General features: G+C 35.8%; 2 protein-coding genes across 2 annotated transcripts in view; both read left to right on the top strand.

The window, feature by feature from the left end:
• Nucleotides 1-545: 545 nt before the first annotated feature.
• Nucleotides 546-12,855, top strand: LOC120329401 (plasminogen-like; the record flags this gene model as incomplete). The annotated part of the gene is made up of 9 exons (XM_078118368.1): nt 546-663; nt 1,397-1,502; nt 2,542-2,724; nt 4,032-4,216; nt 7,231-7,345; nt 8,753-8,899; nt 9,835-10,079; nt 10,725-10,873; nt 12,532-12,855. Coding segments are annotated over 9 exons (1,419 nt in total), but the record flags the coding sequence as incomplete, so codon positions are not given.
• Nucleotides 12,856-15,307: 2,452 nt separating this feature from the next.
• The window catches only part of LOC120329400 (plasminogen-like), a 28,791-nt gene continuing 24,509 nt past the window's right edge, over nt 15,308-19,589 (top strand). The window contains exons 1-6 of the mRNA XM_078118367.1: nt 15,308-15,441; nt 15,612-15,753; nt 16,779-16,900; nt 17,487-17,529; nt 18,041-18,147; nt 19,322-19,427. Coding sequence (XP_077974493.1) covers nt 15,387-15,441; nt 15,612-15,753; nt 16,779-16,900; nt 17,487-17,529; nt 18,041-18,147; nt 19,322-19,427 — 575 coding nt within the window. The 5' untranslated portion in view covers nt 15,308-15,386. The remainder of the gene's footprint in view (nt 15,442-15,611; nt 15,754-16,778; nt 16,901-17,486; nt 17,530-18,040; nt 18,148-19,321; nt 19,428-19,589) is intronic.

The raw sequence follows: 19,589 nt of genomic DNA, 5'->3' as shown, positions 1-19,589 counted from the left end.
CACTTTCCAAGCTTCTCTATTGGTGCAACTTGAGCACGGCCCCTAATTTGCGCGTTGCTCAAGAGCGGATCATGCTTGCTCACGCTAGTTAAAGTAAAATCATTCCAATCTGCGCTGTTATGTATTTGATATGTATGAATAAAATACAAATTGGTTAATGGAAGACGTTGTTCTGACCGTAATTTACGAAAAACTTTTGGCGCAGTCAATAAAATATAAGTAGGCTTGTAGAATGAACAGTTTCGAGTTCGGAGGATTGTGATAAATTGTATTGTATCGTTGTTTGGCATATAGGAATACTTTATATGAGATTTTGAGGGTATGGTAAATATTTTGCTATTGGCGTTAAAGCTTATTTGTAATTCTTGTTTTTGTGTAATAATTTGTGTAATTAATTTTCAATTAATATTTGTTTAAGTATTGTTATTTCATTTATTACATCTATGAGTGCCAAAACAATATATGGTATCGATAAATTCTCTTTGCAATCCACTAATCAACTCAAAATTCTTTTATATTTTTAATTTTTACGCTATATTTTCTAACGTCGTGACAGATACGACTACGTCGGTACTCTGGCTGAAACAGCTTCGGGAAAAACATGTCAGAGATGGGATTCATCAACTCCACATCAACACAATAACCATCCAAGTCAGAAGCCAGGTATAAAACATTTCGGGAAGTTTATTTTAGTACTCACTTAGTGAGTGTACCAGGTTAGGGTTAGGCCATAATTTCATTTCGATTTCCTTCATTTTAGTTCTGTTACGAGTTCGGGGACTGTCTGTGTTAGGCAAGTGAATATACCCCCTGCCAATAGGTTTCAGTCTCTTTACACAATTTGAATGAAATGGCGAACAAAATTAATTACTTCCATATTGGTACACACACTTCTGGAGAGCCGCACACTTTAATGTTGATGTGTTTCATCTCGCAATTTATATAACATACACAGATCAAAACAGTGACCTTTGACATTTGTGGAACAGGGTGCTAATCTCGTCGGATTTCCATATTTTGATTTTTTTGGGGCATAGACGGATCAATATTTCACTTATAAATTATGCTGTTATATTCAAAGTTAGGAGATCAACTCTGTGCTTATATATTTGGGCATTGCACCTTTGTTCTGTTTTGTTTTCTTGTATTTTGTTTTGAATACGTAGAACACCCACATATTGATCTCTGGAGCTATTGCTCTACTAAAATTTTGCTATTTTTTAATAAAAATTTGAGTTGGGTTGCGCGAGGCTAATACTCTATCTTCCCTCTGTGCTTTATGGTGGTATATTGTAAGGATGCTGTAGTGGGGATGAATAAGATTATAAACGTCACAGAAATAAATGTGTGTTAGTGTGCAGCAGAACTTTTAATAAAAAGTAGTGCATCTTTTTAGATAGAAATTTGGATGAAAACTTTTGCCGAAATCCTGATGGAGAAAAAAGACCTTGGTGCCACACTACTGATCCAAACACTAGATGGGAGAATTGTGCCGTAGATAGGTAAGCCCAGAGTAGGGGTTCGCTCTTCTAGGCTGGCGGGCCATGCTAGTGTGACCTCAATAGTTACGTTTTATGAACAATATTTACAGTGTTACAAAAGCACATGTGGAAAACAATAAGCCTCGTGACAAAACTAAATTTAATCGCAATCTAAAAAAAATCATTGAGCTATTTTTTTTTTATCTAAAACAACATAATTTGGTTTTAGTTCGGTTGTGACAACATAAGGCGGGCCAGGTTAAATTACCCAACACTCCGAACAAATCAGATTGCTATCACAAAAATTGTGTGCGGTATGCGCATATGGCTGTATGAGAGTTTATTGCCGGTTTTGGTGTCGACATCAAAGTCGTATTTATAGTTTTTTAGTTTACTGATTAAAAACTGACTTGAGTTGCTTCAATTAGCAGGGTGTCCATAGAGTCCCTTTACAATTTCAATTTTTTTATGAAGTCAATTCTTGATATATATCCAGTTTTTTTTTAATATTTTAAAAATATTTTATTTTATTTATCACACCTGAAAGTCAAAGCGATATATGGAATCGATTAATAACGTTTGCAATTTTAAAAAATTGTAAGACTTTATAGACACCCTATGAAACCTATACCGATTTAGTGATCGATCGGCTGTTAAGTTGCTCAGAAATTCGTCTTCTTTAATTTTGATTGAATGTACATAAAATTGCTTTAATAAACATGGGATTGTTTCAAGTTTATTATACCAACCTTTATTCACATCAATATTAAAAATTTCTGCGCTCCAGAAGTGTGTGTACTAATATGGAGGTAACTAATATTTTTGACTTACTTTACATCAAGTTGTGTAAAGAGACTGAAGCCTATGGGGTATATTCACTTGGCTAACACAGACATTCCCCGAACTCGTAATAAAATCTAAAATATAGAAAACCGGAATAAAATTGTGGCCTAACCCAAACCTGGTACAACTACTACGTTCCAGTGTCCGCCATATGGCCTCAATGGTTCACATACTACGGAAGTACTAACATGTTTTAAAAAATAACTGGCTGTTACAGATGCACCAACGCCGATGGATCTGTATTGATTCCTCCTCTAAGAGTCACATCCGATTGTATAATTGGTGCAGGAGGAAACTATCGAGGTACAAAACAAGTTACAAGATCAGGTAATACATGCGCTCAATGGACGAGTCAGTCTCTACACAAGCATAAGAATACTCCTGAAGACTATCCGTGCAGGTAGGAGAATCTCTCTATTAATTAATCTTGTTGGCATTGGTGTTGAAAATTTACTGTATCGAATTATAGCAACATAGCTAACTCAGTAAAAGACCTTTTGTTTTGAATTCAAACTAGTACAAACAGAGAATTGTTATTATATTTGTTTATTTTTAAACTAATTTTGACGATTTTCATTTTGCAAGTCGACATTCCGAGATGCAAAAAAATTACGGTTTTTCCTTTTTGCATGTTGCACGTCGCTATCGTAAAATATTCCGATAATATTATATAATACACCTACAGAACATCATGGCATTTTAGTGGAGCCGTTTTCCACCATCTTCTCTATGGACGTAATGAATTTTCCCGACACATTTATTCAGTGGCACAGTTATGTAAAATGGCGCCCGTGGCAAAGTTGGCATTAATCAATGACGGAAAATTTTTAACGACTGTCGTTGAATTAAAATACGTTATTATTCATTTAAAAATACGAGTTTCAATTATTTCCAATTTGAAATTATTTCATCGAAACATTTTACAATTAAAACTTGCGCCCCTGTCCAAACGGCCCCTAGGACACGAGCCATGGATGCCACACCCTAGATACGCCACTGCATACAATGATCATAATTATCAAACATTCACAATGGAATACGATATCCAGAAAGTTGGTTTATAAATTGTACGACAGATTGCAACTCCATATAAACCGGAAATAATCTATTCGAGTTATGAATGGGTACAAATAAACTTTCATTTTGTATGTACGTATTTAACATTCATATATCGACGTATATATTACCACCTCCGGAAATCTCCGGCATTTTGAATGCAGCCTGATGACCTCGGGTTCTCTTTTCACGTGAGAAAATTCAACCTCACTTTAAAAACGTATATATTCAGTTCTATTACGCGAGATGACTATCATAAGCCCGTTCACAAAATTCTTTTTAAAAAGCCATGAGTGAAGTTCCAGAGACTAATGCTTGACGATTTGAATGAACTCATTCACACAGTTATATACCACATTGAACGTCGACCTGTTAATTATACTTTTGCTACTCATATCAACAAAATATACCGTAAATAATATCTCTGATTTATATTCCCCCGTGTGGTCTTGTGAATGAACAGTAAAACCCGTATTTTTCCTCAAAAACAGCGTACAAATATCTCAATTTAATAACTTTTGTTAAAAATTGTCAGTTATCGATCATAGGGGCTACTTTGCCATGATCGGGCGGTCGTAGCCATTCTTTCGAAAAGTTCCCGACTACTACCATTCCTATAACTAGGTAGAATTGAATTCAATAATTTTTTAGCGGTCTGGATCACAACTATTGTCGAAACCCTACTGCAAGTTTTGAAGAAGGTCCTTGGTGTTATACAACCGATCCCAATACTAGATGGGAGCTTTGTGAGATACCACAGTGTGGACACGATGGCCGGCCTCTTCTTTCTACTACTACACCAGCCGAGAGTATCCCAGCTACGACACTAGAGCCTGGTATGTCTATGACAGTTATTCAAGTATGAAATATTCAGAAATTCGATTTCCCGGTGAAAAATGAATTTAATAATATCATTCGATGTAGCAAACAAATTATAAAAATAGTTCACGAACAACTATGAGTCATTATCTACTTCATTTTGAATCCATCTTGTGTTTTTCTGTCTGCCAAAGTTTGAGTTGAATTGTACAATTTTCTTTTTTGAGGAAATATGTTTTCAAAAAAAAAAATTCGGACGTATGACTTACTTTTTGCCAGTTAGTTATTGCTGAAACATGTTTCCCATTGTGTTCGAACGCTCAGCGAAGTAAGTGTGTGATGGATTTAATGTTCTGAGGAATTTGAGTGTCTTGAGGACGCTTTACGATTATAAAGTCTCATTTAATTACAAGTATTTGATTCGAAAAAGTGTTCGATTAGATTCTGAAATCATCAGATATTTAAAGTCGCCCAGCCCTAAATATATAGCCCCGTGTTAGCATTTGATAGGTTCAGTCCTCGGCGCTCCAGAAGTGTGAGTAGAAATAAAATTATGGCCCAACCCTATTCCATGGTACCTATACTACGGTAGTGCCCAGTCATCTTCCTCGACTTCAACCTAGCTACTGAGACGATGAAGAAATATAGCATAAGTTTGCGCGTTAGTAAATATCTATTGGCACGAGACCTAAACCATTTCATGTCTATAGGATCAAAATAACAGTTATACGATAGTTAATTTCACATAACTGACCACGTTTTTGAGACTGGATAGGATTTACATTTTCATCCCGGGGAAAGTCGATACGACGGCTCAATCATATGACGAACCACAGCCTCTCGTCCGGTTACCAGTTAAAGTCTGGTTGCCAGTCAGATGCATCTACAAACATTCAAAATGAAAATTTGGTTTGAAATGATATTTGAGAAAACAAATAAGCAAAAATTTATTTTACCCGAGTAAATATTGAAGTTTATGTCGCTCCAACAACGTGAATTTTTTAACACTCAGTCGCTATTAAAAATTGGCCAGGAGAATTTTTGCGTCCTTCTTCCTCAGTGCCGTAAGCCATGCTTTTTTTGCTTTATTTTTAATCCAGCCATGGGCCAAGAAAGATAATAAGGCAGGTAGACCATATGGCAAACCACGCTTCTCTGGTTACCAGTCCATGTCGGATATGGGATTGGTTAGCGCCAGTGGTTCTCAAACTAATTGAAAAAAATTTGCGTAACGGTCTCCCTGCAATTATTTTAAGGACTCGCGGTCCACTAAAAATTCAGAATAGGAAGATGTTATATCGAGCATTGATTTATTGCATGTCGTTAGTACAGTTTAATGTCATGAGTGCAATTGCTTGGCTATCACCTGTTCATCTATTTGGGATTCTATTTGGGCCATTACTCTTATATCATGTCTCATGTGTTGTAAGTAAATACTAAAACGTTTTTCAGCACTATCCCGTATGAAAACCGTCACAGCAGTGCTTTCGTATCGGTGTCAAGTTGCTTCGCGGTCCCCCCAAAACCACTTGGCGGACCCTTAAGCGACCGCGGACCCCACTTTAAGAACCAATGGGTGAGCATGTTATTTCTCCCAGATGCATAGATTTGATGGTGTAGAAAGCCGTAACCGAGCAGGGGCTATGTAAACCCCTGACGGCTGCGAGGAGCCAGCAATCCTATCGCACCATCCCCCGCGGGATTCGGACCAGAGAACCGGCGCATTACTGTTCCAAGAGTATATTCCAAGCCGCTTCCTTATTTCAGGCCCGCGTCGCATTCAGAGAGTAATCAAAAAATTGTATTTTGTGTTGTTTCGTCATCAAATTAACCAAAATTTTTTTTTTGAAATATTGTTACATCACTAATGTCACTGAATTGACTAGTGTTATGACTAGCTGAGGCAACTAGCAAAGTTGAATGATGTACATGGCAGTCTAATATGGAATCCGGCTTTCTATAGTTTTGGTCGGGAATATATGCTGACAATTTTGGCATCCTAGAAAACTAAAAATCGAATGCGGACTCTATTCGCCTAGGCTAGCTATGCCTGATAACTGAATATTATATTCATGTTATGGTCTAACAATATAATTCATGTCGGGTGTTTTTTGCAACCAGCCTAAACAGTATTACAAAAAATGCTGCGTATATGTCAAAAAATTTAGAAATCTCCCTTTGGTACCTCACATTTGGTCAATCAATCAATCTCCAGTTATTTGTAAATTATTTTGTAAACATGAGTTTAAAAAGAAAGCTGACGAATTCGAATCGATTTTTAACTGAGAGAAGGAAAACACCACATTGCTTGTTTGATATGTTGGCAGGTTGTGTCGGGAAGAAATAATTGAATTTTAAATGGCATTTTAGAACCTTGTGAGCAATTAGCATTTTCCAAAGTTAAGATATTTCCATGAAAATCTTATCGATGTTGGAAAGCACTTATATTTGAGAAAGCTCTTTTTTCGTTATGAAAAGTTTGAAATCTTACACTATATGTATATATGGAAAGACTTTTGCCGGTTTTAGTAAGTTTTTTTAGTGTTTTTATCAGGGGTTAGCTTGATAATGACAGATACTGATCAACGTGTTTGCACATTAAAATTGTTTGCTTCGTATTGCAATGTTTATCTATCCTTGGTACAATAATGGCCCGCAAACAATGCAAAAATAGTTTTGTGGCCCCCGGAGCCGACAACCTTGGACCACCCTGGTATAGTAGCTGATAAGATTCTAAGCATCTTTTGCACGGAGCCCCCGCCAAAATTAAACACCCCAGCAACACTAAAAATGAGTATATATCCAGTTGGTGTTCGGTTCGGGAATGTAGATAGCGTGGGAAATTCAAACCTATAAATCATTTCTAATTCAAATGGATAATTACTAATTGGTTATTTACGAACGTTTCGGTATGTTGTTCTAAAATCTCACATTTTGCGTAATTGGCGGGGATTTTGTTCCAAAAATCCGATTCCAGTATTTCTTTAATGAAAAAAAAAATTCCCAATTTTATATTTTTTTTATCATATAGGGTCTTGTGGAAAACAGGCAATTCAACCAACTTATTCCATCCAAGGCTTCGCTATTGAAGGGGGCCGCCTCATTGAATCAAGGAGAAGAAAGAGAGAAGTTGATCAACAAGAAAGGTGAATTCTCAGAAATTGTTAGCAAAATTAATTTCCACGTTGCAGTCTATTCAGAGGGGGGCAAGGTTTACGGACCAGTGGTCATTCATTTTGCCCACCTAGACTGATGGGCTATGTAAGTTGTGACATAAAAAGTTACATTTTATGAATAATATTTACAGTGTTAAAAGAGTGAAAATGAAAAACAATAGGCCTCGGTCCAAAGCTACATTTCGTCGCAATCTCAACAAATTCCTTGAGCTAATTTTCAGCTCAAACATCAAAATTTGGTTTTAGTTTGGTTGTGGCAGCTTCAGGCGGGCCAGATTGAAGTACTCAACAGATCGGATTTGGACCGAGGGCTGTAGTTTGCCCATGTCAGGTCTATATTATAGTGGAAAATTCTTACAATGCAAAATATTATTTATTTAACGTTTTAGTAGGAAATTTAAAATTTCGAGTTATTGCATAATTTGTTACCATCAGTTCTGACAAAAGTTGTAGCAACACTGACTAGTCAAATGTTCATCGGTCAGCTGACTTCTACATTTGCTTTTGTGAGCTTCATTTTGTAGAAAAGCTGAAGCGACATTCTAAAGTTTTTAACCGCGTAAGAGACTTTTTAAACATAAACTGTTAGAATAGGATTTTATGCTTGATGGGGAAAAATATGAGTGTTGAGATGAGCTTGGCGGGCCGAGTTGCGGCTCGCCGCCCGCCGGTTGCACCACTCTGACGTTGCTTATTGCAACATTGCTGGGATTGAAACGTCCTTCTGAAACCAATTCCACCCATGAATCATAGATTTTTTTTTATAGGACTGGTAATGTAAAAATGTAAGGGCAAAATTTTACTTTTATTGAGAGAATAAAAGTTGAGAGTCAAAGAACACAGCGCAAGGTTACCAACAGGTATATGCATGTAGAGCAGGGGTGTGCACACTTTTATTACACAAGGGCTGGATACAAGTAACTGAATAAACCCGCGGGCCGTACTTTTACTTAACATAGGCTTTCTAGTAGTTGCAGACACAAAATTTTGGTTATTGGTATTATGACATGTGTTGTTCGCTTTGCACAAGCTCAGATATAGGTAATGCAACGCAAAGGAATTGCTCGCACATACTCGATTAAACGGATAACTCATTTCGCTGGTCACCTTCCAAAAGTGGCGCTTTTCCGCGGGCCGCTCAAGTTTTCCTTGTGGGCCGCATTTGGCCCGCGGGCCGCAGGTTGCACACCCTTAACGAAAAGGATAAATAAAGCACAACCGGTGCTGGCAGAGCGATGCAATCTGTCGACGTTTTAAATTTCTATACACAAAAACTTTATCAGTGCATGACAGGGAGTACTGGTATATATATATATAGCAAGGCTCACTCGATTACTTTTCAATCAGATTTCAGATTTTAATTTTAATTATTTTCAGAATCTTGGGAGGTGAAATTGCATTGCATGGTAGCTGGCCATGGTCTGTCAGCATGCTTAAGAATACTGACTTTCATTTCTGTGGAGGAACATTGATAAAACCTGGTTGGGTTGTGACAGCTGCACATTGCTTGGATGACGAATTACCGTAAGTTATCATTTAAATATATGTTTTTCTATTTTACATGGTAGTGTTATAATCTTACATAATACATTACTCAGCAAATCCCTGAGTCGTTTTTTCGCTAGATTTGCTGCTGTAATTCAGTAACAAGGTGTCAATATTCAATCATCCAGTGCTCTAAAACGTGTTTCATCCTTTTCGAGTACAATATTTATATTTAAAATCGTCACAGATAACAGTAACAGAGGTGAATGTTACAATTTGGGCAATTATCGTTTCGCCAATACTGTGAGTTTTAAACTAAAAAAGCGACGCCCAGTACGAAGTTACGTTCATTTATTATAAGTTCGTATAAACAAACACTTTCCGTTAAAATGGACACTATGGATAGTTTTGCTGATTTTTTTTTCTTTCGCACCACCAGATAAATTGCCTTTCAATTTTTTGTAGTTGATGATAAATGTATTTCTTTGATGAATATTTTTATTTCTTATGATATCGACGCGTACGGGATCTGGTTCTTTTATCATGTATATATTTTGGACGTTTTATGAACAACTGGTCCGCTAGGCGTACTTTCGTTGATCGGTTCTGGTTCAGTGAAGGGTGGAGAATTTTTGTGACCGCATATCCAAACATTGGTATTGCGTTGGCTATCACACTAAACGTTGGCTTACCATACGTTGGCTTACCATCTCGTAGTACATATTTGTACCAGGTTACGGTTAAGCCATAATTTTATTCCGATTTTCCCTATTTTAGTTGTATTACTAGTATATGTGTTAGCCAAGTGAAGTTAGTGTTCCCCCCGTTCATAGGGTTCCATTCCTTTACACAACTTGATATAAAGCAGGCGAACAAAATTAGTTACCTCCATATTAGTACACCCACTTCTGGAGCGCTTATTTTGTTTGTTTCATATATATGGTAAGCCTAACTAATCTTCTTTTTATCCACAGACCGGATCGTTACGCCGTTAAAGTCGGGCACAACAAAGGTACAGAAGTCGAGATGCAAGAGAGGAAAGTTCGCCGATACATTTTACATAAATCGTATTCTAGAGCCAAACACGACATTGCGTTGGTCCAGCTAAAAACACCGTTTATTATCACAAAACACGTGCGTGTTGCCTGCCTGCCTGAACCTGATTATGAAGTTCCCGGTGGTAGCTTTTGCGTCACGACTGGTTGGGGTAGAACTTATGGTAAGTACAACCAGTGATTTCTCTACACTCGCCCCAACCTATAGAGGGTGAACACCACCCTAAAGTTTGAAACACTCCCCTAATTTTCAGGTGTGACACCATACTTATATTCTTAACGTAAATAAAAATGAATTCGAACATCTAGAAAGTGGCTTATATGCCGATGAAATTACGAGTCAAATATATGTATACACATTTTTATCACAAGTTACAAATAGTTTTATCACAAATAACAAAATATCTAACACCCCTAAATTTGAAAACATCCCCCCTCCCCCTAAAATGAAAGGCTTAGAAACATACTGAGTACAATTTTTACACTAAGTACAACATGTATTATCTCTTGTAATTGGTTTTACCTCACCGAGCAATAAATAATTGAAGAAATTTATTGAAAAATGAGTGCAGAGTCCGGGACCCAACGTCCATTATTAAAGTGAAATCAGCACGGATTTGATTACGCTTCGCAGCTGGGTGTTACTGAACTAATCACGGTCAAAAAATTATTCAAATCAAACTATGGTAATTTATGTAGAAATGACGAATAACATCAAATAGAAGCTTAATACAATCGCCCGGTAGACCCTAAGGAATCCACGAGCCCAGTTAGATAGATCCAGATTTAAATCTTTATCTTATTATCAGATGATGATAAGCCCCGAGGGGATTTGAAGCAAGCAGTGTTGCCAGTACATAGCTACGAGGAATGCAATTCCTATTTATCTTCCTACTACATGGGGGATAAAACTCAAATGTGTTCCGGGTGGAAAGGAGAGGGCGTGGATACATGTAAAGTAAGTTGTTAAATCTTTTTAGGGAAGTTTTCTTAAAACAAGATCACGCGCACTCATTCAAAAATAAAGGAAATTGGTCTCTTAGTGAAGTTACAGACGAACACTGAAGCGCCAAGAGTCACTGAGACAATACAGTGAAATGGGCGCTCCAGAAGTATGTGCACCAATATGGAGGAAACTATTTTTGTTTGCCTACTTTACATCGAGTTGTGTAAAGGAAATGAAGCCTATGGGCAGGGGTATATTTACTTGGATAACACAAACAGTCCTCGAACACGCAATAGAATTAAAATAGGAAAAAATCGGAATAAAGTTATGACCTAACCTGGTACACACACACTACGGTAGTACCGGAAAATGATCTTCGACCAAAGTTACGGGGTTCACTAAAGTAAGAGATAGATTTCTGACTGAAGTTAGGGACAAACAACTTCTAAGAGCTGCCAAGACTAAAAAGGAAAATGATCTTTGACTAAAGTTACCCAACACTACTGCTCTACAGTAGTGGTTCCCAAACTCTTTAAGACGCGCCACCCTTTTTAAAATTAGTTAAATCTGTCGGCCCACCTTATAAAAAACTATTTAATATTATGCTACAAATAACAGATAGTTAGGCGAAAGTATGTTTTATTCAAGAAAACAAGTTGAAAATACGTCGACGGAATCGCAAAAAGAAATGTAAATATTCAAAATAAGGCAGGCAAGATCAAATCTAATAAAATATTTTTATTTTTTATTAGCTTCACGCCCCCTCTAAAGTTGTCTATGCCCCAACGTTTGAGAACCACTGCTCTACACATATATTATTGGGCACGGACATAACGATCGTTTCAATATTATGTTGTTCTTGTTCTTGTTGTTATTTGACACAGAATAACACACCTAGTGGAAATATTAAAAAACCGCTTTTCTCTTCGAATACTGGACAAATTGATTTGAAATTTTCAGTGGTTGAAGATAAAATTTTTCCCCAAACGGCTATTACTTTTATTCATTTTAATAATTCCTGTTAGCTCTGTGAGATTTGTTTTTGTTCGCTATGACGTCATTAAACGTTCTGCGGACATCGGACGCCATTTTGTGTCCTACTGTACTGCATCGCTTGGTGTGAATATATTTGTAGACTGTGATCTGACGGTACGGTACACCGTACTGTACTGCGAACAGACGTGTCCATATATTTGGGCGTAGTTCTCTTGTATAATATATATGATTCACTTTTCTTCATAATAGAGCGACATTAGTAATACAGGGTGGTAGCTAAAAAGCAGAAACCATTAAGGTCAGAACGTGAACAAAATCCGTATAGGGATAGGTTGAATTGGAACGATATAATTGGAAGTTAATCTTAAAAACGCTACACAAGCTTGGACTTCTAAGGCTAAGACACTTCTCTGAAGTGCACGGACAACATTTTGAGCATCTATAAGTGTAATATTTCATATTCCCAAAAATAACTTTGTGAAAGATATTCTTTGTAAAAATGAATACCTGTTTAACAAATTTTCTGTTTTTCTAGCGGCCACCATGTATTTGAGCAAATGCACATATATATAATGTACACATATACGTAATATATCTAATGTACATATATATATATATATTAGGGCGACATTAGTAGTATTCAAACGAATGATTCATATTTTTCTTGACAATAGGGCGACAGTGGTGGACCATTGGTCTGTTTGAATAACGGTCGCTGGACTCTACAGGGAGTGACATCATGGGGACCAGGGGACTGCAAAGACGAGCAAGGAAGCTATGGATCGTATAGTCGTGTCAGCAAATACGTGGGATGGATTAAGAAGAAGATGGCAAAGTACAGCTAAATCTGGCAGCTAGAATTTGCATATTTGAGAAGCATTTACATGTTTTTGTGCTTCAGTTATTTGACTATATATAACCAAGTGCATATTTGTTTTGTACGCATAGGAGGGTTTACAACCGCCTTATTATTGTACTACTATTAGTTGGATAGAAATTTATATAATAATAAAGTAAAATACAAAGAAATCTTTGATGTGGTTTTTAATCGGTAGCAATCCGCGAGGGGCGATGTTGGTTTACAAGTTTGCCAAACCATTGATCAAAAACGACAGCACTACGATGTCATAGATTATTTCACAGAGTGTTTTCACTCTGTCGAGCATGAATTTTTTTTAACATAATGGGATTTGAAATCTACCAATCAAAATAACACTAGAGTGATAAACAGGGGGCCATGCGTGCTAAAAGAATCTGGAAGGTGCCCGAGAGCAATTGAAGCAATTGGGAATGACTGCTTTAGACACATTTTCTATATGTTCCAATAAATTATTTTTATAAATTCATTGCTGGGCTACGCGATTAATAGTCAACCTCATTTACAGAGGATCATTAAAACCCAAAAGTTTTAGAATCCTAGCGTTATGCCATTGCGCCTCACAAAAAATAGTGGTGAATTAGGACTAGGGATGGCGGAAACGAGTCTGTATTCGATTAATAAATCGATTTTCCGCGGAATCGACTATAATCGATTCCAATGCATTGAAATCGATTCTTAACGTTAAAACGTAGATTGCAAACAATGTGTAAAGTTTTATGGCAAGTCTTCCACATATATGAATAAACTGCTTTACTGCTATGCTGACTTGCTACGACGTCGCGAACTTCACTATATATGTATATTTCGCTAGAAAGCTTTTACGTTCATTTATTTCAAAATTCTCTGAGGGATTCGTTTTTTTGTGCAATTTTGTCTGCTGTGACAGATTGAATACTCATACTACTTAGTTTCGGCCTTCTTGTCCTTCCACTTATTTGAAGATAGCTCTCGAGATATCATATAGTATTGTTTAAGTGAGTATGTTTTCTCGGCAAGATATGTCGAACAATCGAGATTCGGAAACGGAATCGAAAATTTAGGAATCGGATAAGAATCCAATACTTAAAGTAGTCATATTTAGCATCCTTAAATTTAGGACTAGCTATAACACTTAAATAAACACTTTCTTTGAGTTTCATTCATCTTTGACCGTATTTGCCAATAGATCAAATGTTTTTACAAATTTGTTGATTAGTAAATAGGACATGAAGCGAACGAGAAGTCATTTGAATGCACATGGAACGGCTAGTCATTGCGACGGTTTCAAGTAGTCAATAGGTAACGTAGGTTGATTGACGTATTCGAAACTGCATTGAATGATCGAGATATCGCGGTCATGAATGTCTACTGTTTGCGCAAATACTTTATATACCTGTGATGTAGAACAATTTTTAGTGAGTAGAGAAGGGAGAGTTGGTCGTAATATGTATTTCATGCGAAGTTACAGGGTGGCTTTAAAAACAGAAACAAGATCATTTGAAACATTTTATAGAAATAACATAACTTTGTGAAAAGCGTCCTAGATTACTGTACTTTTTGTTACAATTATACGCAAATAGAAGTTTAGGTAATAAATATTCATTTCCGTAGATTAATTTATGGGTTTTATTTTTGTGTCACCATTCAACAGTCACTGAATGTAAAGTTGCAAATTTCGTAACCGCATTCAGAGAGCGAGATATCGCGGACATGCATGTTTACTAATGATGCATATACAGTATGAACATGTGATTAGTTTGACTCACAGTAGGTCCAAACTCATCCAGCTTGTTCACTGACTGAAATACAGTAAGATCTTGGTAATGGACCACCTCTTTTGTAAGAGGCTGCATTAGTCCTAATATGTCGTATATGACGGTGGCGGTCTGACCACAATGAATAAATACATTAAAGGAATGATTCGTGAAAAGGGTATAATCGGGAATGGGCACTTGCGAAAAGTTTTGGTCTTATATATATTTGAGGAGGTTTTGTCCAAAATATTCTCAAATTGACTTGGAAAAATGATCTTTTAGAATTTAAAAGTTCGACTTTGGCCAGTTCCGGTTTTGAATATCATCATATCATAATTCGTTTACTCATCCAGACACAAATATATTTTTAGGCGAGAGTCTAGATCAAAATTTGACATACCAACTCCTATACACAAGTGCAAGAGACTAGGTATAAAACATTGTATATTGAAAAAGAGTATTTAGCAAATAAAGTGCCTTTAAAATTAGTTTACGAATTTCCCCATAATAATGGCATAAGTGGATGAGCATTTAATTATAATAAGCTATTTTCAGTCAGTTTACAAAATAGCTTTAACTAGATGCAATTAACATCAGGCAGAATATATGTTAAATACAAATGCCAAATAAAAATAAGTTTTCAAAGTTCCGAAACCCCAAGTCCGCGATTGACCACATAATATATCGATATACCAATCAGCAGAAGTTACACGAGACTATCTCCCTTCCTCAATGCCTTTGCGATAGTGGATCCGTATGCGTATAATGCAAGGATACTGTAGCAGGAATTAAAATACCATACTATGCAATTCAAGAGTCCTGCTGCACACAAATAGTGTTTTCGTCCAGCAGAACTCTTGAATTGCATAGTTATATCGGCATATTCTAATTTACAGTGATAGAACACATTGAAATTATGGTTTCAACACCTTCAACAGTTACTTTAGTTCTACTAGCTTTGTTATTTTCAGGTAATACATTTACGTTTGTACTTTTTTTACATTTCTTTCTTAGTGTTATTTTAGTTCGTTATTATATGATGCCTTTTTGAGTTTTTTGCTCATGAAACTTCTATGCGGGTTACATCTAATTAACTTACATGCCGAGTTCACAAATAATTAACTAATTATAATATTTACAGACGTCAGTTCAATTGGTGTATACGAATGTATCGAAAATGACGATCCCCTAGGTGTCAAGTACAGAGGAACACAGTCACAAACACGGAGTGGAATTGAATGTCAGAGATGGACGGACAATTCACCTCATCGGCGCAATTATTGGTTAAGTGTGGAATTGATTCAATTCTCTATTTAAATTAAAATATTATTTGTATTTATTTTAATAAATTATATTTTCCCCTACGCGGGTTACCGTAAAATGTACCAGTGTATGCTCAAATGAAAATGAAGAAAAACAAAAATCCCAGGCATGTCTATAGGTATGGGATTCCTGTGTGATGTGACAGCACACATTTGTATTTCCTATATTTTGTTTTGCACTTCTCTTTGAACATGTAGTCCTGTGCAGTGGACGCTAAACATATATTTAACAATTTTTATTGAATTATATTCCAATGAGAATCCTAGGGGATAGGTCATGCATTAATTTCTATGGGATGGGATTAAACAGAAAAATAAGCCTGATTCTCCACTTTTACAAAAGAGGAAAAATTACTGATAGCACCGAATAGATATAACGTGTCCAATGCAATTCTTTCTTCAGAATATAATATTTTATTAATAAATTCATTTTTGCCTTTCTGCACGGGAGAGGACCAGATTAATGGCAAATATTGGCAGTGTTTTATCAAATGAAAATGCATAAAAAACAAATATTACAGAATTTTTTTATAGGATTGTCTCTGTATTTTAACGCGTTCTTTTAATTGTGACGTTTAATAAACGATTTTTTGTTAAAGATCCATTTCTTTATGTTTGCAACATGGTTGTAAATCGGTCATCTTAATGCACAGGGTAACCATAAAAACAGAACCCAATAATTTTTTTAACTTATTTTACAAAAATGAAGTAAATTTATTTAAGACTTGAACATCTGTTTGTATATGATCGTACCCAAAAGTTTTAGTAATAGAAGACGCTTTACACAACTTTTTTTTTCTGAAGTATTATCCTAGTGAGCTGGGTTCTGTTTCTGTGTCACTGTGATTTATTGAAAATTGCTTTTCATAGTTTCAGTTGCGCGATCATTTTGCGCATGAGAATAATAGAAAAACTATGCATATAACAATGTAATATAAATTTGGTTTATTTTCAGCAAATCGAAAAAATTTTGGACATTTTTTCAGGCCAACGAATCCAGAGACGCATCAGAATTATTGCAGAAATCCAGACGGAGAAAGTGAGGTTTGGTGTTATACAACAGATGTGAACGTTAGATGGGAGTACTGCGATGTTCCAAAATGCCCAGGTTTGTAGCTGAGAATTTGGTGTTTTGCCTTTGCATGCAATCTTTGAAAGGCAACGTTGTATTTCTATAAATTTCGCTTCGAGCAAGTCTCTACTATAGCAGCAAGCAAGCAACAAATTTACATTGTGTGACTATGGGTATAAGTTTAAAAAGCAGATTATCTGTCGTACCTTATTGATGCAATTTTCACTTTTTCGGCTAGTACAGTAAGTGCTATTGTGACTATAGAGGTAAATTTTTGAATCGTTAGTTATTTTATATATTTATTCTATTTTTATTATTCATGCGACCCTTTTTGCTTCTGTACAAGCGGCCACTGATATACAGGGAGAAACTTCAGTTTGAGAGGACCAAAATCTTTCTTGTTCCGCGTTGTCCGCCCAAGAGGTGGTAGTGGTCACGTTTTTAAGTTTATAATTTTATCATCAATGAGGTAGATTTATGTCGCGACAGTTAGAATCAGTTTTTATTATCACTGAACGAAATGAAATGTTTCTTTTTACTTCTAATCATTGAATATACTTAGCTCACTTTAGCAAAATAATGATTGAAAAATTAAAATGATTTCTGATTTTATTTTTTTCAGAAATACCGGATCACGCTTCAAGAGAATGTTTTCTTTGTAACGGGTAAAAATATTTACTCACTTTTGATTTTACTGGAATGTTATGATATATGGCCTAACTAACAAAACACGTTCAAAATGGATGCTAAAGTGTCGACATTGGCAAATAAAATTGACCTATATCGATTCCATCAATGAAATTACGTGGATTAAGTTTATTTTGAAAAGGAGTCGCGACAAACAATTCAATAACTCGAGTTTCACCTGTTAGAGGATTTGCAAATTTTAAAATCAGTTTAATTCTTTTTTAACGCTATAAATAATAAGGATAAAACTGTATCAAGATTTGTGTTTGCATCTAAGCTATGCATAATGAAATATTAATTTCAAGTTTGTCGGATGGTAAAAGGCGGCTCATTTGCATAGTAAATTCCTTTCTAAACGTTCTGCAAATTCCCTTTGCGATTTAAATTTTTTTTAAAAATTTATGGACACCATATATAACAAGTGCATTAATCACCAAAAATTCTGTTATATTTTCAATTTTTACTCTGCATTTTCTAACATCGTGACAGATACGATTACGTCGGCAATTTGACTGAAACAGCTTCTGGAAAACCATGTCAGAGATGGGATTCATCAACTCCACATCAGCACAATAACCATCCAAGTCAGAAGCCAGGTATACAACATTTTGAAAACTTCATTTTACAAAATTTATTTACATTTTTCTAGTTGTAAGTTTCCTTTAGGCAACCTTGTAAGTTATTATGATAAATACTTCCAAGTTGAAACAGGTCAAGTGTGTCGTCTTGTTTCCCACAATTTATATTATTCATTTAATTTAGAAATAGCCACAGCTGGTAGATTGTGGAACAGGGTGTTTTCTGAAGCCTATAAAATCAATAACTAATTTTTATCTCGTTCCTGTCAGGCACGCAAAACTAGTAGATTATTAAAAAACTCCCGATTTGAACAGTTCAACAAGTGTTTGATTTTGTTTCCCCCTAATTATTCATTTAAGGTAAAAAATAGTACCGTTGGTAGTTTGTGGATCAAGGTGCTGATTTATTAAAACTTTCATGTGTTTTTTCTAAAACCTATAGGATCAATAAATGATTTTTTTCTCATTCCCGTCAGGAACGTAGATCCAGTTGTTTATTAAAATACTTTCAATTTGAAATAGTGGATCAAGTGTTTTATTGTCTTGTCCTTCTCAATTTGTACAATGTTTCCAGTTTCAAAATAGTTACCTCACGCACGAAGAACTAAAATTGATTATTAAAATAGATACTTTCATTTTGATTAGTTCATCAAGTGCTTCATCTTGTTAAATAATCTTTCTAGCTTAAAAATAGTTACATTCGACAGTTTGTGTAACAAGGTGATAATCTCGACAAATTTATATTTTTTGGGGGGCTCACAGGGTTCAATACTTCACTTATAAATTATGCTCTTTCATCAAATATAGGAGAGCCTTTGTGATTATATATTTGGGCATTTTACCTTTGTTCTGCTTTTTTAATACGTGGTGCATAAAAATTAGCACGCTCGTAGTATGTGCACCAAGACGGCGGACACCGACCGGGACGTAGTATGTGTACCAGGTTGGGGTTAGGACATTCTTTTATTCTAATTTCCCCTTTTTCAGTTCCATTACAAGTTCGGAGACTAGCCAATTGACTCCCGTAGTATTTTACCTGAAATTATGGCTTAACACTAATCTGGTACACATACTACGTTTCGTTGTTTGCCGTCTTGGTTCACATACTACATGAGTAACCAAAACTTTTCATCTCTGGACCATTGATCTACTAAAGTTTTGCTACGTTTTGAAAAAATAGTGCAATTTTCAGATAGAAATTTGGTTGACAACTTTTGCCGAAATCCTGACGGCGACACAAAGCCTTGGTGCTACACCACCGATCCAGACACTAGATGGGAGAATTGTGCCGTAGAGAGGTAAGGCTAAAGCAAGGGTTTTCCCCTTCTAGACTGGTGGACCTTGTGAGTGTGACGTAAAAGTAAAATTTATAAACAATATTTACAAGGTTACAAAAGTAAAGGTGAAAAACAGTGAGCCTCGTGTCTGAACTAAATTTAATCGCAATCTGAACAAATTTT

This window comes from Styela clava, chromosome 12, assembly GCF_964204865.1.
Source record: "Styela clava chromosome 12, kaStyClav1.hap1.2, whole genome shotgun sequence".
NCBI lineage: Eukaryota > Metazoa > Chordata > Ascidiacea > Stolidobranchia > Styelidae > Styela > Styela clava.
The sequence above is the reverse complement of the archived record's forward strand: the minus strand, read 5'-3'. Positions and strand labels throughout refer to the sequence as shown.